Consider the following 17,993-nt stretch of genomic DNA (forward strand, 5'->3'; position numbering starts at 1 on the left):
TGGAACCTTAGAGGGTTATTTGGCTCTCCACATAGGAGAACACTTTGAAGAACCCTTTATCTTTCCAGGTAGAACATTTTTGGATTCCATGTAGAACCCTTTCCACAGAGGGTTCTACATGGAACACAAAAAGGTTCTACCTGGAACCAAAAATAATTCTATCTAGAACCAAAAAGGGTGCTCCTCTTTTTCAACCTCACCTGTGCTCCTCCTTTTTCAACCTCACCTGTGCAACTAGGGGCAACTAAACTCTAGTTCACCTATACTCTACACATGCATAAAAAGCCCTCCCTTTGGCAAATAAGAACATATCTTTATCCTCCTGCTTTCTGCCTACAAGCAAATACTCAAACAGGATGTGCCAGTGATGTGCTCAATACAGAAGTGGTCCGATCAGGTGGATGCTCAGCTACAGGACTGTTTCACTAGCACAGACTAGAATATGTTCCAGGATTCATCCAATAACATGGAGGAATTGACCACGTCTTTCACTGCTTCATTAATAAGTGCATCGCCTACATTGTCACCACAGTGACCTACAGACGTACCAACCAGAAGCCATAGATTACAGGCAACATCTGCACACATCTGCAAGGCTAGAGCTTCCGCTTTCAAGGAACGGGACACTAATCCGGACGGTTAAAGAAATTCTGCTATGACCTCCAATGAGCAATCAAACCGGAAACGCGTCAATACAGGACTAAGGCTGAATCCTACTATGCTGGCTCTGAAGCGAGAAGCTTGTGGCTGGGCTTGCAAACTATCATGGATTACAAAGGGAAATCCAGCCGCGAGCTGCCCAGTGACACAAGTCCACCAGACGAGCTACAGTAAATTACTTCTATGCTCACTTAGTCTATTATCTATCCTGGTGCCTAGTCACTTTACCCCTACCTATGGGGCAGCAGGTAGCCTAGCGGTTAAGAGCGTTGGGCCAGTAAAGGTTGCTGTTTTGACTTCCTGAACTGGCAAAAGCAGTAAATTCTGCAGTTCTGCCCTTGAGCAAGGCAGTTAACCCACAACAACACCTGCTCCCGGGCATCGATTACGTCCATTAATACAGCCCCATGCACCTCTCTGATTCAGAGGGGTTGAATTAAATGTAGAAGACACATTTCAGTTGAATGGATTCAGTTGTGCAACAGACTAGGTATCCCCCTTTCCCTTATATGTATGTACACAAACACCTCAATTACCTCGTACCCCTGCACATCGACTCTGTACTGTGAAACAGATGTTATTTTTACTCGTTATTGATATTCGTTATTCACTCTGTATTTATTCCTTGTGTCACTATTTCCCTCAAAACATTTATACAGTGTAAGTATTCAGACCCCTTTACCTATTTTGACATTTTGTTACATTACAGCCTTATTCTAAAATGGAATAAATAAACTATTTCCCTCATCATTCTACACAGGATACACCATAAAGACAAAGCAAAAACTGTTTTTTTTTTACACAAGTATTCATAACCTTTGTTATGAGATTCGGAATTGAGCTCAGGTGTATCATGTTTCCATTGATCGTCCTTAAAATATGATTGGAGTCCACCTGTGGTAAATTCCTGTCTATATAAGGTCCCACAGTTGACTATGCATGTCAGAGAAAAAACCAAGCCATGACGTCGAAGGAATTGTCTGTAGAGCTCCGAGACAGGATTGGGTCTAGGCAAAGATTTGGGGAAGGGTACAAAACATGTCTGCAGCATTGAAGGTCCCCAAGAACACAGTGGCCTCCATCATTCTTAAATGGAAGAACGGAGCAATCGGAGGAGAAGGGCCTTGGTCAGGTAGGTGACCAAGAACTCGATGGTCACTCTGACAGAGCTCCAGTGTTCCTCTGTGGAGATGGGAGAACCTTCCAGATGGATAACCATCTCTGCAGCACTCCACCAATCAGACCTTTATTGTAGAGTGGCCAGTAAAAGGCACATGAAAGCCAGCTTGAACTTCGCCAAAAGGCACCTAAATGAGATTATCTGGTCTGATGAAACCAAGATGGAACTCTTTGGCCTCAAAAGCCAAGTGTCACGTCTGGAGGTTACCTGGCACATCCCTACGATGAAGCATGGTGGTGGCAGCATAATGGTGTGGGGATGTTTTTCAGCTGCAGGGACTGGGAGACTAGTCAGGATTGAGGGAAAGATGAGAAAAGTAGAGAGAGATCCTTGATGAAAACCTGCTCCAGAGCGCTCAGGACCTCCCAACAGAACAACGACCCTAAGCACACAGCCAAGACAACGCAGGAGTGGCTTCGGGACAAGTCTCTGAATGTCCTTCAGTGGCCCAGCCAGAGGCAGGACAATCCCGATCGAACATCTCTGGAGAGACCTGAAAATAGCTGTGCAGCGATGCTCCACATCCAACCTGACAGAGCTTGAGAGGATCTGCAGAGAAGAATGAGAGAAACTCCCCAAATACAAGTTGCTAATGGAAATGTGATGTGTTTTTTATTTTATTTATTTATTTATTTCAGTTTAATTTTTTTTTACAAAAATGTAAATTTATTATATTTATTATTATGGAGTATTGTTGTGTGGAGATTGATGAGGGGGAAAAACAATTGAATCCATTTTAGATGTAACGTAACGTAACAAAATATGGAAAAAAGTCAAGGGGTCTGAATACTTTCAGAATGCTCTGTATTTTTATCTTTAACTCTGCATTGTTGGAAAGAACACATTAGTCCGAATTTCAACCCACCATTACTCTGTCTCATGTTGAGACTACTCCTAAACACAACCCACCATCACTGTGTCTCATGTTAATACTACTCCTAAACACAACCCACCATCACTGTGTCTCATGTTAATACTACTCCTAAACACAACCCACCATCACTGTGTCTCATGTTAATACTACTCCTAAACACAACCCACCATCACTGTGTCTCATGTTAATACTACTCCTAAACACAACCCACCATCACTGTGTCTCATGTTAATACTACTCCTAAACACAACCCACCATCACTGTGTCTCATGTTAATACTACTCCTAAACACAACCCACCATCACTGTGTCTCATGTTAATACTACTCCTAAACACAACCCACCATCACTGTGTCTCATGTTAATACTACTCCTAAACACAACCCACCATCACTGTGTCTCATGTTAATACTACTCCTAAACACAACCCACCATCACTGTGTCTCATGTTGATACTACTCCTAAACAACACCACTGTGTCTCATGTTAATACTACTCCTAAACACAACCCACCATCACTGTGTCTCATGTTAATACTACTCCTAAACACAACCCACCATCACTGTGTCTCATGTTAATACTACTCCTAAACACAACCCACCATCACTGTGTCTCATGTTAATACTACTCCTAAACACAACCCACCATCACTGTGTCTCATGTTAATACTACTCCTAAACACAACCCACCATCACTGTGTCTCATGTTAATACTACTCCTAAACACAACCCACCATCACTGTGTCTCATGTTGATACTACTCCTAAACAACACCACTGTGTCTCATGTTAATACTACTCCTAAACACAATCCACCATCACTGTGTCTCATGTTAATACTACTCCTAAACACAACCCACCATCACTGTGTCTCATGTTAATACTACTCCTAAACACAACCCAGCATCACTGTGTCTCATGTTAATTCTTCTCCTTAACCCAACCCACCACCACAAGACTCTGGTCTTGGCCATTGTGGAGAGGTTGGAGTCTGTTTGATTGAGTGTGTGGACAGATGTCTTTTATACAAGTAACGAGTTCAAACAGGTGCAGTTAAAACGGGTAATGAGTGGAGAACAGGAGGGCTTCTTAAAGAAAAACTAACAGGTCTGTGAGAGCCGGAATTCTTACTGGTTGGTAGGTGATCAAATACTTATGTCATGCAATAAAATGCAAATTAATTACTTATAAATCATACAATGTGATTTTCTGGATTTTTGTTTTAGATTCCGTCTCACAGTTGAAGTGTAACTATGATAAAAATTACAGACCTCTACATGCGTTGTAAGTAGGAAAACCTGCAAAATCGGCAGTGTATCAAATAATGATTCTCCCCACTGTATATGCATATCCTAGTTTCTGGGCCTGAGTAACAAGCAGTTTACTTTGGGCACCTCATTCATTAAAATTTCCGAATACTGCCCCCTATCCCAAATAAGTTTTTAAGATCCCATAAAACGGCAGCCATCTTCTCCAGCGCTAACGAGGTGTCCCTTTGCAAAATAATGTTTATGCATGTGTGCTGTTGGTGAGAATACTTGTCTCACCTGGCTGGCTATCAGGTTAACAAGGTGGTCATGTCTAGCAGTGTACAAATCCCCCGCACACACACACACTGCAGTGTTAAATTGTTTGTTTACATGTCTATTTTACCCTGGTTAATCATCTCATCTCTATGTAGATAAACACTCCTACACTGAGACACTTCATGAATACTGAACCTGATGTAACAACCAAAACACAACTCAAAACATAACAAGAAGTACAATGATATATTACCCTCAAGTATATGACTTATTACTAAAAACAAATAACCCAAAACTATATTTCAAGATGTTGTCTAGAGTACCTACAGAGTGAAGTGAAGGGGAGAGGTCTTGTACAGTGAGTCAACTTACTGGTAGTGTGTGGCAACTGCTAGTAAGTGTCAGTTCTGTGGTTGATACATATTTATGTAGTCAGGACACAAGTAGCTGATGCAGAACAGTCCTTTCTTCCTCTTTAAGACCAGAACATCATGTCAGAGAAGGGAGGTTACTGTATTAAAATGGGCCCTACATTTCTATAATGGACAAAATGTCCCCCATTTTCACTTTTATATAAATACAGAACCATGTTAACAATATGTTGACTATTCTATATGGAATGTTTATAATATCTTAGAATGTGTTGTCTTGTCCCTCTGAGTTCTACATGGAACAGGTCAAAGTTCCATTTACATTTGGTCAGTTCCATGATGTCATTCATTCTATTCTACAAACACATTCAATTTACTCTCCTCATCAGCTGCATCAAAGTGGTACTGAAGGTTCCAGTGTTCTAGACTAGAGCTCCCCCTACTGGCATCTCAACATTACTGCACCATCCTAATAATAATGCCCACAATAATGTTGGGCTAATAACAACATTACAAGCTGACAATACATCAGATAGAATGGTGAAACACAACACTGGCTACTTGACAAAGTCACATTTAATCACACAAACACTGATGTCTGTAGTAGTACAACATTCCACTATCATATTCTCGGGGCCCTACCTTCAGGGCGGCAGGGTAGCCTAGTGGTTAGAGCGTTGGACCAGTAACTGGAAGGTTGAAAGTTCAAACCCCCGAGCTGACAAAGTACAAATCAGGCAGTTAACCATCTGTTCCTAGGCCGTCATTGAAAATAAGAATCAGTTCTTAACTGACTTGCCTAAATAAATATTATGTATACAGTACTGGTAGTATCATTAGTTAGCAGTATCACCATTGACTGCTGCTGTCCATATACTGTATAGTCTAATGTAGCCTGACGTACACACACTTATTCTTGACCCTGTCCATCACTCCTATGACAGTGAACATGACCCTATTGAATGGAGATCTGGGTATTACTGGTAAACTCTACTGATCATGTTTTAAACATGTAAATGAATAAACTGAACTAAACTAAACACATGAAACCACAGTCCAGGGTCTGTATTCACAAAGTGTATCAGAGTAGGAGAGCTGATCTGGGATCAGTTTAGCCTTTTAGATCATAATTATATGGACCATCTGAGACACTTTATGAATACAGGCCCTGATGTAACAACCAAAACACAGTTCAATATAAACCAACAAGTACAAAGATACAGTAAGTCATGTGATGTTTGGCTAAAAACATCAAAACTAAAACTATATTTCAAGATATCGTCAAGTGTACTTACAGAGTGAAGTGAAGAGGAGAGGTCTTGAACAGTTAGTCAACTTACTGTCACTGTGTGGAAACAAGAAGTAGTCTACTGTAAGTGTTAGTAGAGTGTGAGTTCTGTGGTTGACACATTTTAAAGTAGCCTAGTCAGGGCATTTACATGCAGGAACAGTATGTCACATAAGGGATGTTACTGTATCTAAATAGAAAATGGTCTGAAGTCAGAATACTGTAGTTGCATTTCTTTGTATGAGGAGTGGGCCTACATGTTTTACAAGAGGCAAAATGTGACCCATTCCCATCACTCCTCATCAGCTGGTACTGAAGGTTCCAGAACATATGAAAGGGGAGTATCTTTGGTACCAGTGTTCTAGACTAGAGCTCTCCCTACTGACATCTCAACATTACTGCAGCTTCCAGGCTTCATATGTCCCTACTAGTCCGATGAAAATATCTAAAATAGAAGGTAGAAAATGTAACAAAAATATATAGAATGAAACAGTCACGCACTGTTATTGGGACTTATGTTGAACTGGCGTTTGAATTGAGTGAATCAGTGAGCTCAGCTAGCTTGTTAGCTACATAATGATGTTGTTATTCAGCGATAAACAAGTATTTTTGTGCATCACACAGCTACTCTGAATGTACTGGATTGTGAACAATATGATGCGCTGCCTCTGAATTACAGCAAGACCCTATAGTTAGCTAGTGAGCTAGATAGTTAGCTGTCATTTAGCTATCAACATTAGCTAGCTAGAAACAACAGACAACAGTGAGCTGTCATAATGCCAAGGCCAAGGAAACCTGCTCTGAATATCCACTGTGTTCTTGTGTGAAAGAGATGTGTTCAGCTCACTGACCTTCAGAACAACGGACTCAAAGTCAACCCTGACATCCACATAACTAAGTCTGTGTGTCCTACTGTATTTGTGTCTGAGTGATGAGTGTTTTTTTTTCTATGACAGTTTATCTCCTGACAGTAATGTAGCGGGTCTGACGAGCCTTCAGCCGAGCCACTCATTGGCTACGTAGTTCAATGGCGCCATCATGTGTCCAATGGGCAGAAATTACATCAAATTGCAAATAGTCATGAATCAATGTATTCATAATTCATTAATGTCTTTATTGTCAATTTGTTTTATTATTTACTACATGATGCTGGTATGATGTTTATCCTGTACTGACACTGATCCACACACCATCTTTCATGTATCTATTTTTTTAAATAATAAAACAAGCAATATCATGACCCTGAACAATATGGTATTATTTAATATAACATTTGGAATAATGTCTGACAGCAATACAAAGTAAATCATCATGAAACACATCAGGATCAACTTGGTCCAGGCCTCCCTTGTGGCGTGATGGTTTAAGGCACTGCATCACAGTTACTAGCTGGTTCGAGTCCAGACTCTGTCGCAGCCGGCAGACCCATCGGGCGGCAAGTAACTGGCCCAGCGTCTTCCGGGTTAGGGGAGAGTTTGGTCGGCAAGGATGTCCTTGTTCCATCGCGCTCTAGCGACTCCTGTGGCGGGCCGTGTGTGTCACGGTGTTTCCTCTGACACATCGGTGTGGCAGGCTTCAAGGTTAAGCGGGCGTTGTGTTAAGAAGCAGTGTAGCTTGTTTGGGTTGTGTTTCGGAGTTTGCGTGGCTCTCAACCTTCGCCTCTCTCGAGTCTGTATGGGATTTTCAGCGATGAGACAAGACTGTAACTGCCAATTGGAGGGCACGAAACTGGGGGATAAAAGTTTTTAAAAAATTGACTGAACATGGATAACATGTTACATTAGACTATATATGGATAACAGGTTACATTAGACTATATATGGATGACATATATAACATAACATATATATATGCATAATGTAACCATTAGACGATATAATGACAACAGACTACATTAGACTTTATATGGATAACATGCTACATTAGGCTATATATGGATAACAGGCTACATTAGACTATATATGTATAACATGCTACATTAGGCTATATATGGATAACATGCCACATTAGGATATATATGGATAACATGCTACCTTAGACTATATATATGGATAACATGCTACATTAGACTACATATGGATAACATGCTACATTACATTATATGTGGAAAACAGGCTACATTAGACTATATATGTATAACATGCTACATTAGGCTATATATGGATAACATGCCACATTAGGATATATATGGATAACAGGCTACATTAGACTACATATGGATAACATGCTACATTACATTATATATGGAAAACAGGCTATATTTGACTACATATGGATAACATGCTACATTAGACTATATATGGATAACAGGCTACATTAGACTATATACGGATAACAGGCTACATTAGACTATATATGGGTAACAGACTACATTAGACTATATATGGATAACAGGCTACATTAGAATATGAATGGACAACAGGCTACATTAGACTATGTATGGATAACAGGATATTTTAATGTGTGTATACATACAGTATATAGTGTAAAATATGTACTTTAATATCAGGTTTTAAAAGTGAGATTTTCATTGGACAGTTACTGCTTCTTGTGACTCCCCATCCCGGGTCTGGGAGTGTAATCATTGCCTGACACTAATTAGCATAACGCAACGGACATAAATCTTCCTAGAAAATATTCCTATTCATGAAAATCACAAGTGAAATGTATTGGAACACAGCTCTGCCTTTTGTTAATCACCCTGTCATCTCAGATTTTCAAAATATGCTTTACAGCCAAAGCTAGACAGGCATTTGTGTAAGTTTATCGATAGACTAGCATAGCATTATGCCTTGCTAGCAGCAGGCAACCTTGTCACGAAAATCAGAAAAGCAATCAAATTAAATCGTTTACCTTTGATGAACTTCAAATGTTTTCACTCACGAGACTCCCAGGTAGATAGTCAAAGTTCATTTTTTCCCAAAATATATTTTTTTTGTAGGAGAAATAGCTCCGTTTGTTCTTCACGTTTGGCTGAGAAATTGCCCGTCACGAAAACGGTGAAATATATTCCAAATTAGCTCCATAATATCGACAGAAACATGGCAAACGTTGTTTATAATCAATCCTCAAGGTGTTTTTCAAATATCTATTCGATAATATATCCGTCGGGACAATTCGTTTTTCAGTAGGACCGATTGGAATAATGGCTACCTCTGTATTTTACTCGAGAGTCACCCTGGGAGCCATCAGGTGACCACTTACACAATGTAGCCGCCTACGGCTATTCTTCAACATAAATGCGTAAAACTACGTCACAATGCTGTAGACACCTTGGGGAATACGTAGAAAGCGTAAGCTATAAGGTCCCACAGTTGACAGTGCATGTCAGAGCAAAAATCATTAAGGTCGAAGGATTTGTCTCTAGAACTCTGAGACAGGATTGTGCTGAGGCACAGATCTGGGGAAAGGTACCAAAACATTTCTGTATTTTTGAAGGTCCAAGAACATAGTGGCCTCCATCATTCTTAAATAGAATGGCATATATTATTAAATACTGTTATAAACAGGGTGGTTTTGGCCCTGGATGCTGATTGGCTGAAACAGCATTTCAGAAGTCTATACTGTATATCAGACAATATACCACGGGTATGACGTTAAAAGACTTGTTTACTGTTCTATTTATGTTGTTAACCAGTTTAAAATAAGCCGTGGAACAGTATGTTGGTCATATAACACAAACCCCTGAAGTGCCTTGTTGCCATTATGAAGTTAAGCAATAAGGCCTGAGGAGGTGTGGTATATGGCCAATATACTACCGCTAAGGGCTGTTCTTATGCACAATGCAACTCGGAGTGCTTGGATGCAGCCCTTAGCCATGGTATATTGGCCACGTACCACGTACCACAACCCACACGTACCACAAACATAGAGGTGCCTTATTTTAAACTGGTTACCAATGTCCTTAGACCAGTAAATACACATTTTAATACCCATGGTTTACGGTCTGGTATACCACGCCTGTCAGCCAATCAGCATTCACTGCTCAAACCACCCAGTTTATAAAGGTCAATATTCCACACCTCCACAGGCATTATATCACTTAGTTTAGATATACAGGTCCAGATATACAAGGTTATTGTCAGACTTATTCTGTTCAGGTCTTCTTGGTTCTGGATTTGTTGTGTTCAGGTCTTCTTGGTTCTGGGTTTGTTGTGTTCAGGTCTTCTTGGTTCTGGGTTTGTTGTGTTCAGGTCTTCTTGGTTTTGGGTTTGTTGTGTTCGGGTCTTCTTGGTTCTGGGTTTGTTGCGTTCAGGTCTTCTTGGTTCTGGGTTTGTTGTGTTCAGGTCTTCTGGGTTTGTTGACTCTACTATAGATCTCAGAAGAGTCCTCCTCAGCTGCTTGTGCTGCCGTGGGTCTGGGTTTGTTGACTCTACTATAGATCTCAGAAGAGTCCTCCTCAGCTGCTTGTGCTGCCGTGGGTCTGAAGAGAGAGAAACAGAAATTTAACAGAATCTGCATCCCCCTAAAAAACCTTCATATACTCTTTATAGTGCTTTACTTTGACCAAGGCCTATATGGCTCTGGTGAAAAGTAGTGCACTAAATTGGGAATAGGGTTCCATTTGGAACACAGAACAGTTCCTCAAAACCACCACTCTCTCATTATATTGTTGGGTTTGTAAGGAAATGCCATCACTAGTGGCCACGGGGTCAACTCTTTTGCTTATTAATGACGTCATGGTCTTCTCGTTCCAATAAGTAGCAGCATATGAATGAGCTGTAATCAAGAATAAAGCTTGTTTACAACCAAATCTAGAAACATATGTAACTGGAATGTTATAGGAGGGTCAGATTTTCTTTTGGCGAATTCACTCGTTTTTGAGAAACTATCCCCAACCATCTATTCACTTCCTCATCCTCGTTGTTCAGTCAGTGGGCTCCAGAAACCCCCCAAAACATCCTTTTAGAAACTAAGAAGCTCTAAGAAGTCTGTAGTGATGCAGGTCTTTAGATGTTGAACACATGAAATGGTGTCATTCTGAACTCCGTAACGTCATGTTCCATGTTGTTGAGACTTGAACGATGCTTCTCGTCCGTTCTAGCAGCCTGATACACGGAGAATAGAACAGTTGGACGGAGAAACAGCAGGAGTCACACAAAACGGAATATAACGTTGTGGATAAAGTTCAGAATGACACAATGTCATGTGTACAACTGTTACATCTAAAGACCTGCATCACTATACTGAGATATTTCTGTTTCTAAAAGGACGTATTAGGGGGTTTTTGGAGCATTTGTTCATGTTTTTCAGAGCCTCTTTACTGCACAACGAGGATGAGGAAGTGAATTGCTGGTTGGGGAAAGTTTCTCTAAATCAAGGGAAATTGCAAAAAAAGGTGTCTGAACTATTCTATAACAGGGCATTTACATAACAAAATGAAATGTTGTTGTAAAAAAGCCAACTTCTGCTTTAATTTGGGTTATTCACAATGCTCTTTAATTGGCTCTATGTTGTTGTAATGGCAGAATATGCTCACCGGGTGTTAGCACTGGGGAGGTTGAATTTCACAGCATCGTACTGGACATCCTCTTCCTGTTTCTGGGGTTGAGGCAGCTGGACGGTGGAGTACAGAGGCACATCCTGGTTTTTGGAATGAGAGAAGTGGACGCTGGCATAGTGGACATCGTCCTGGTCGACGGTGGCTGCTGTCTGTGCTGCAGTAGGGGTCACGGCCATGTTTGAGACGTTTTCATACACTGGACTAGAGTCTCCCTGATGGAGAGAGAGGACAGACAACATAATGAGTAGAAATGTTCCACCAAGCAATACACATAATCTGATTCTAAATGACTCACCTGTACATTCTCTGATGTGTCTCTTGTGTCAGAGGTGGATTTGGAGGCCTTGTTCCTGTTTTACACATTAATTAATTAATTAATTTATTATTGAATTAATTAATGAATCAATGAACAAATGAAGTTAATAAAAAAGTGTTAAAGTGAAATAATCTTTAAAAGAATCACTCACCTGAACCACATGAGTCCAGAGAGACAGAGGATGAGAACCAGAACCACCACTATGATTCCTACAGCTGCAGTCACAACTGAGGTTTGTTTCCCTACAATAAAATATGGATGATATGGGAACAACAGTACAATATTTGTTAACTGATCTAATCTGAATGTATATATAATTATAAAACAACGTTTTATAATCTAAAGTATAATTATTAATATTAGTTTGAAACATCATTTTGTGTTGAAATATATAAGATGAAACTTCACCTGGTAAAATGATCATCAGAGCTGTAGAGTTCCTAGATCCTCTTCTATTCCAGGCCTCACAGTGGTAATGTCCACTGTCCTTAGACTTGAAGTTACTGATGTTGTACATCTGTCCACATCCATTTAGAAAAGTCTCATTTTGAAAGTACCAGGTGTATTTGTCCACAGGTGGGTTGGCATCACTGCTGCAGGTCAGAGTCACTGAACTGCCCTCCACTATTTCACCAGAGGGACTGACTGACACTGAGGTGTTCTTTGGGCCGTCTGGTGGACAATATGTAACAACAGTGTATTAAATAGTGTTTTTCTTGTTATTGAAATATGAATTTAAATGTGATCCTCTGATTAAAGATGAGGTTAGGTGAACTTACACTGAACGTCCACAAACACAGAAGAAGAGTTGAGACGTCCATATTTATTCTCAGTCTCACAGTAATATTCTCCACTGTCCTCAGAGATGATGTTAGTGATGCTGTAACTCTGTCCTGATGCTTTTGGTGAGGTTACGTTCTTCTTGTACCAGGTGTATTTGTCCACAGGTGGGTTGGCATCACTGCTGCAGGTCAGAGTCACTGAACTGCCCTCCACTATTTCACCAGAGGGACTGACTGACACTGAGGTGTTCTTTGGTTTATCTGATGTAAAGGAGAATTTGTCAGAGGGATATGACTAGTATATTTACCACAGTAGTATATTTACAAATTAAATGTCATGTCAAAAATAAATTATCTGTTTAGTTAGAGAACTATCTAAAACTCTAACTTACACAAAACGTTAACAAATACTCATTTGGAGATGCTTTAGGACTTTCATTTAGTTATAATTGTTTTGCTACCTTCTCATTCAAACACTGTTCTGTACTTTACTCACACTTCACATCCATGTTGATGGTCCTAGACCTGTCTGTCCCCATCTCATTCTGGGACACACAGTAGTACTCTCCAGTGTCAGATGACTGGATTTGATTGAAGACATGTTGTGGTCCTGTCATACTCTGATAGTCACCTCCATTCTTCCTGTACCACCAGGTGTAACTCTGGACAGGTGGGTTGGCATCACTGCTGCAGGTCAGAGTCACTGAACTGCCCTCCACTATTTCACCAGAGGGACTGACTGACACTGAGGTGTTCTTCGGTTTATCTGATTTAAAAGACCAAACATTTTATCAAAGCAATATTAGCAATTTGTATTTCTTTAAAATTGTTGTTCTAAAATTATTGATAAAGTCTCATTTACCTGAATTTACATGATACTTGCTAAGTAGAATACTGTACTATTGTACTGTACTCACACACTGCAGGAGAGCTGAGATCACTGTATTTTACAGCACAGGAGTAGCTGTCTGCATCCTCACTGCTGATGGAGTACATGGGGGAGGAGTCCTCTTTTATAGGTTGTCTGTTCCTGTACCAGATGTAGGTGGGGTTGTCAGTCAGAGTACAGGTGGTGATACAGGTCAGTGTCTTCTGTCCCTCTGCAGCAGGAGTCACCTTCACCTGCAGACCTGAAACAATATGTATAAAACCACATACACCTCTGTGTTAACAGGATGGTTAATATATTTTCTCCTGTAATTCATTATGATTTACAGTTGTATCATACAGGGTAGTATTACCTGTGACAGACAGAGTTGTTCCTGGGAAACTATGACCCCAGTCAAAGTAGTATGTTTTAAAAGTGAAGCGATACTCAGCTGAGTCCTCCTCTCTCAGATCTGTGATTCTCAGACTGGAGTGACCAGTGTATCTCCATCTCTCTTTGTCAGGGTACTTCACACGACCTGCATACCCTGGGTCTGTGGTTAGGTCCTCTGGTGTCAACCTATCACTTCTAAACCAGAATGATGATGTGGTGGAATAATAACCAACATAAGTACAGGATATGTCCACTGTTGACTCCTTCAAGACACAGATTCTCCTCTTGGTGTAAGTCACTCTGTTGCATCTCTGACCCTGAACACCTGAAACACAGTGACATAACAAGAGGTCAATTGGATTATATTCTCAGTTCTTTCTAGAAATGCTAAACGTTCTCAAATTACAAAGTGAAACCAACACACACACAGGTTGTACAGTATTGTTCAATTAAAGAAACACTCACACACTGCAGGAGAGAGGAGATCCTCATGGCCTTTTACAGCACAGGAGTAGCTGTCTTCATAGTTACTGGAGACTGGGTCTTTGTACTGGGGGGAGGTGCTCTCATCTAGATGTTGTCCGTTCTTGTACCAGGTGTATGTGGGGTTACCAGTCAGAATACAGGTGGTGCTACAGGTCAGTGTCTTATACATTGAATACTGTTTAGGAGTCACCTTCACCTGAAAACCTAAATGAAAGGGGAGTAAAAACAGATTACATCATTTAGAATTAATGATTCATTTCCTGACTCTTCAAAACTGTATAATGTGCTATGCAGTGTTACCTGTAACAGTCTGAGTACAGAGTATGTAATGATGAATATCATTTGGTAAAGTATTACCCTTCTCATTGACCTTAAATGACTGATACTTCCTAAGTAGAATCCTAGTTTAATTCAGACTCACAAACTACAGGAGAGTGGAGAGCCTCGTGACCTTCAACAGCACAGGAGTAAATGTTCACAGTAGAATCCCAGACCACCAGCATATTACTAGAGTGTTGTTGGGAAGTGGGCTCATCTAGACGTTGTCCGTTCTTGTACCAGATGTAGGTGGGGTTGTCAGTCAGAGTACAGGTGGTGATACAGGTCAGTCTCTTCTGTCCCTCTGCAGCAGGAGTCACCTTCACCTGCAGACCTGAAACAATATGTATAAAACCACATACACCTCTGTGTTAACAGGATGGTTAATATAGTTATCCTGTAATTCATTATGATTTACAGTTGTATCATACAGTGAAGTATTTATTACCTGTGACAGACAGAGTTGTTCCTGGGAAACTATGACCCCATTCAATGTTGTTTGTTTTAAAAGTGAAGCGATACTCAGCTGAGTCCTCCTCTCTCAGATCTGTGATTCTCAGGGTGAAGGGACCTCTGTATGTTCCAGTGTACTTCACACGACCTGCATACCCTGGGTCTCTGGTTAGGTCTTCAGGGGTCGACTTATCACTTCTAAACCAGAATGATGATGTGGTGGAATAATAACCAACATAAGTACAGGATATGTCCACTGTTGACCCCTTCAAGACACAGATTCTCCTCTTGGTGTAAGTCACTCTGTTGCAGCTCTGACCCTGAACACCTGAAACATAATGACAAGAGGGCATTACTTATACATTTACACAGTAGAATCATGAACTGCAGTAATCCAGAATAGTTATGCCATCTGGTATTGTGTTGCAGTTTGGTTAGATAACTGTGAGGACTAAAAACTGAGTTAAATCCATACTCACACACTGCAGGAGAGTGGAGATCCTCATGGCCTTTTAAAGCACAGGAGTAACTGTCTGCATTTCTAAGGTAGTCTGAGTACTGGCTGGAAGTGTCTTCCTTTACTTTGTGTCCGTTCCTATACCAGATGTAGGTGGGGTTGTCAGTCAGAGTACAGGTGGTGCTACAGGTCAGTGTCACCCAATTTGGCCAAGTTTTAGAAGTTATCTTCACCTGCAGAGCTGGAATAGATCACAGCATTAAACCCTGAATCACTTATTGTCTTGTTTAATCACATGATGTAAGACATTCTCAAACTCATTTAATTCTCAAATCTGTTTCATATATACAAATCCAATTTCTAGACCTAAATGGACAGTAGATATGAATTCAACAGACTAGCAGTATAAAGCATGTTACTGTACCTGTTACAGACAGAGTGACTCCAGGGTCACCAGTATATAGAATGTTACTGTACCTGTTACAGACAGAGTGACTCCAGGGTCACCAGTATATAGAATGTTACTGTACCTGTTACAGACAGAGTGACTCCAGGGTCACCAGTATATAGAATGTGTACCTGTTACAGACAGAGTGACTCCAGGATCATCAGTATATAGAATGTTACTGTACCTGTAACAGACAGAGTGACTCCAGGGTCACCAGTATATAGAATGTTACTGTACCTGTTACAGACAGAGTGACTCCAGGATCACCAGTATATAGAATGTTACTGTACCTGTAACAGACAGAGTGACTCCAGGATCACCAGTATATAGAATGTAACTGTACCTGTAACAGACAGAGTGACTCCAGGATCACCAGTATATAGAATGTAACTGTACCTGTAACAGACAGAGTGACTCCAGGATCACCAGTATATAGAATGTTACTGTACCTGTAACAGACAGAGTGACTCCAGGATCACCAGTATATAGAATGTAACTGTACCTGTAACAGACAGAGTGACTCCAGGATCACCAGTATATAGAATGTTACTGTACCTGTAACAGACAGAGTGACTCCAGGATCACCAGTATATAGAATGTAACTGTACCTGTAACAGACAGAGTGACTCCAGGATCTCCATAATATTTCCCTCTGGTCTGATCTGTTATGAATCTGAACTTGTACGTAGCTGAGTCTCTCTCTCTCAGGTCTGTGATTTTCAGGGTACAGTCTTTCTTCTTATCCCCATGATACTCCAGACGACCTGCATAATCTGGGTCCTGACCTAGATCTTTAGGTTCTTTACCAGCCTCCATTTTAGTGAACCAGAAGGTTGTTGTGACTTTACCTCTGGGATATGTGTAAGAGCAGAACAGATCCACTGTTGACCCCTTCAAGGTACAGATACTCTGAGTGGTGTATGTAACACTCCAGCCATCCTGACCCAGTACCACTGAAACACAGTTAGACATCACAATGGTATCAGAATGAGGACAAGGTATATTGGCTCACACTGACTGTAGGGTTTGTTCACATTTTGTTGCCGTAGTTCCTGAGTTGAGTGTGAATGGAAACCACAGATAAGCATCACTCAGTGAGGTGTGAAAGATAACTATTTAAAGTGAAGTGGAGACACCTAACAGAACACACCAGAATAACATTATGATTCTTATCCTTTTAGAAATGTCTGTAGATTGACAAACAGAGCAACTAAAAGATAAGAATGAGACCATACCTGCTACAGACCAGAGAAAGACCACCAACACACTTCCTGCTGTTCTCAAGACCATTGTTGCATCTCCCACCGTGCAGTCTTAGAAAAATAAACAACAACTCACTCTATAGCTGGTGAATAACTACATACATACCCTCAGGGGGGCAGCCGGTAGGGCTCTAGTCAAAAGTAGTGCACTCTATAGCTGGTGACTAACTACATACATACCCTCAGGGGCAGCAGGTAGGGCTCTAGTCAAAAGTAGTGCACTCTATAGCTGGTGAATAACTACACACATACCATCAGGGGCAGCAGGTAGGGCTCTAGTCAAAAGTAGTGCACTCTATAGGGAATATGGTGTCATTTGGGATGCAGAATAACAACACATCATCATCACAGCCTTGAGAGGATGGTGTGTAAATCACATTCATCATAATAGTTTGGTAATATGGTGTGTCAGCGGTATCGGCAGGTAGCATAGCGGTTATGAACGTTGGGCCAGTAACTGAAACATTACTGGTTCAAATCCCAGACCTGACAAGGTGGAAAAATCTGCCAATTTGAGCAAGGCAGTTACCACCAGCTTGAATGATAACTCCTATCCCCAAGCTGTGAGGATAAACAACAAGTCACACATATCTTTTATATCATCATTATATGATAGTGTTCGTATTCACCAAGTGTCCCAGAGTAGGATCTAGGATTAGTTTTCCATTTAGATCATAATTATATTGACCAGGAGGACCTGATCCTAGATCAGCACTCCATGTCTGAGACCCTTGAGGAGATGACTTACGGCTAAAAACAAAAAACTATATTTCAAGATCTCAAGAGTACTTACAGACTGAAGGGGAGAGGT

The 17,993-nt window shown here is 40.7% G+C and overlaps 2 protein-coding genes across 2 annotated transcripts in view; both read right to left on the bottom strand.

Annotated features, from left to right (window-relative positions):
- LOC118938179 (uncharacterized) overlaps positions 1 to 17,993 on the bottom strand; it is a 52,371-nt gene that overhangs the window by 14,811 nt on the left and 19,567 nt on the right. The window contains exons 4-9 of the mRNA XM_090194606.1: positions 12,994 to 13,263; positions 12,495 to 12,758; positions 12,124 to 12,387; positions 11,867 to 11,957; positions 11,695 to 11,749; positions 11,376 to 11,611 (exon numbers count right to left, since the gene is read on the bottom strand). Coding sequence (XP_090050732.1) covers positions 11,376 to 11,611; positions 11,695 to 11,749; positions 11,867 to 11,957; positions 12,124 to 12,387; positions 12,495 to 12,758; positions 12,994 to 13,263 — 1,180 coding nt within the window. The remainder of the gene's footprint in view (positions 1 to 11,375; positions 11,612 to 11,694; positions 11,750 to 11,866; positions 11,958 to 12,123; positions 12,388 to 12,494; positions 12,759 to 12,993; positions 13,264 to 17,993) is intronic.
- LOC149978741 (uncharacterized) lies at positions 14,054 to 17,483 on the bottom strand. Its single transcript, XM_090194531.1, has 5 exons — positions 16,529 to 17,483; positions 15,459 to 15,713; positions 15,260 to 15,343; positions 14,261 to 14,448; positions 14,054 to 14,083 (listed from the first exon to the last, which is right to left on the bottom strand). The coding sequence occupies exons 1-5, from the start codon at positions 16,890 to 16,892 to the stop codon at positions 14,054 to 14,056; spliced, it is 921 nt and encodes a 306-aa protein (XP_090050657.1). The 5' UTR covers positions 16,893 to 17,483.

Source organism: Oncorhynchus mykiss, chromosome 13 (genome assembly GCF_057628025.1).
Source record: "Oncorhynchus mykiss isolate SJ-2025 chromosome 13, ASM5762802v1, whole genome shotgun sequence".
Classification (NCBI taxonomy): Eukaryota; Metazoa; Chordata; class Actinopteri; order Salmoniformes; family Salmonidae; genus Oncorhynchus; species Oncorhynchus mykiss.

Bases quoted from the DNA above. Each gene is read 5' to 3' on its own strand.
- LOC149978741 (XM_090194531.1), bottom strand. From the start codon at position 16,892: ATGTCTAACTGTGTTTCAGTGGTACTGGGTCAGGATGGCTGGAGTGTT. The intron at 15,714-16,528 runs GTACAGTTACAT...GATCTATTCCAG, and splicing joins AGTCACTCTGTCTGTTACAG to CTCTGCAGGTGAAGATAACT. The intron at 15,344-15,458 runs GTTATCTAACCA...ATTATGTTTCAG, and splicing joins CTCAGTTTTTAGTCCTCACA to GTGTTCAGGGTCAGAGCTGC.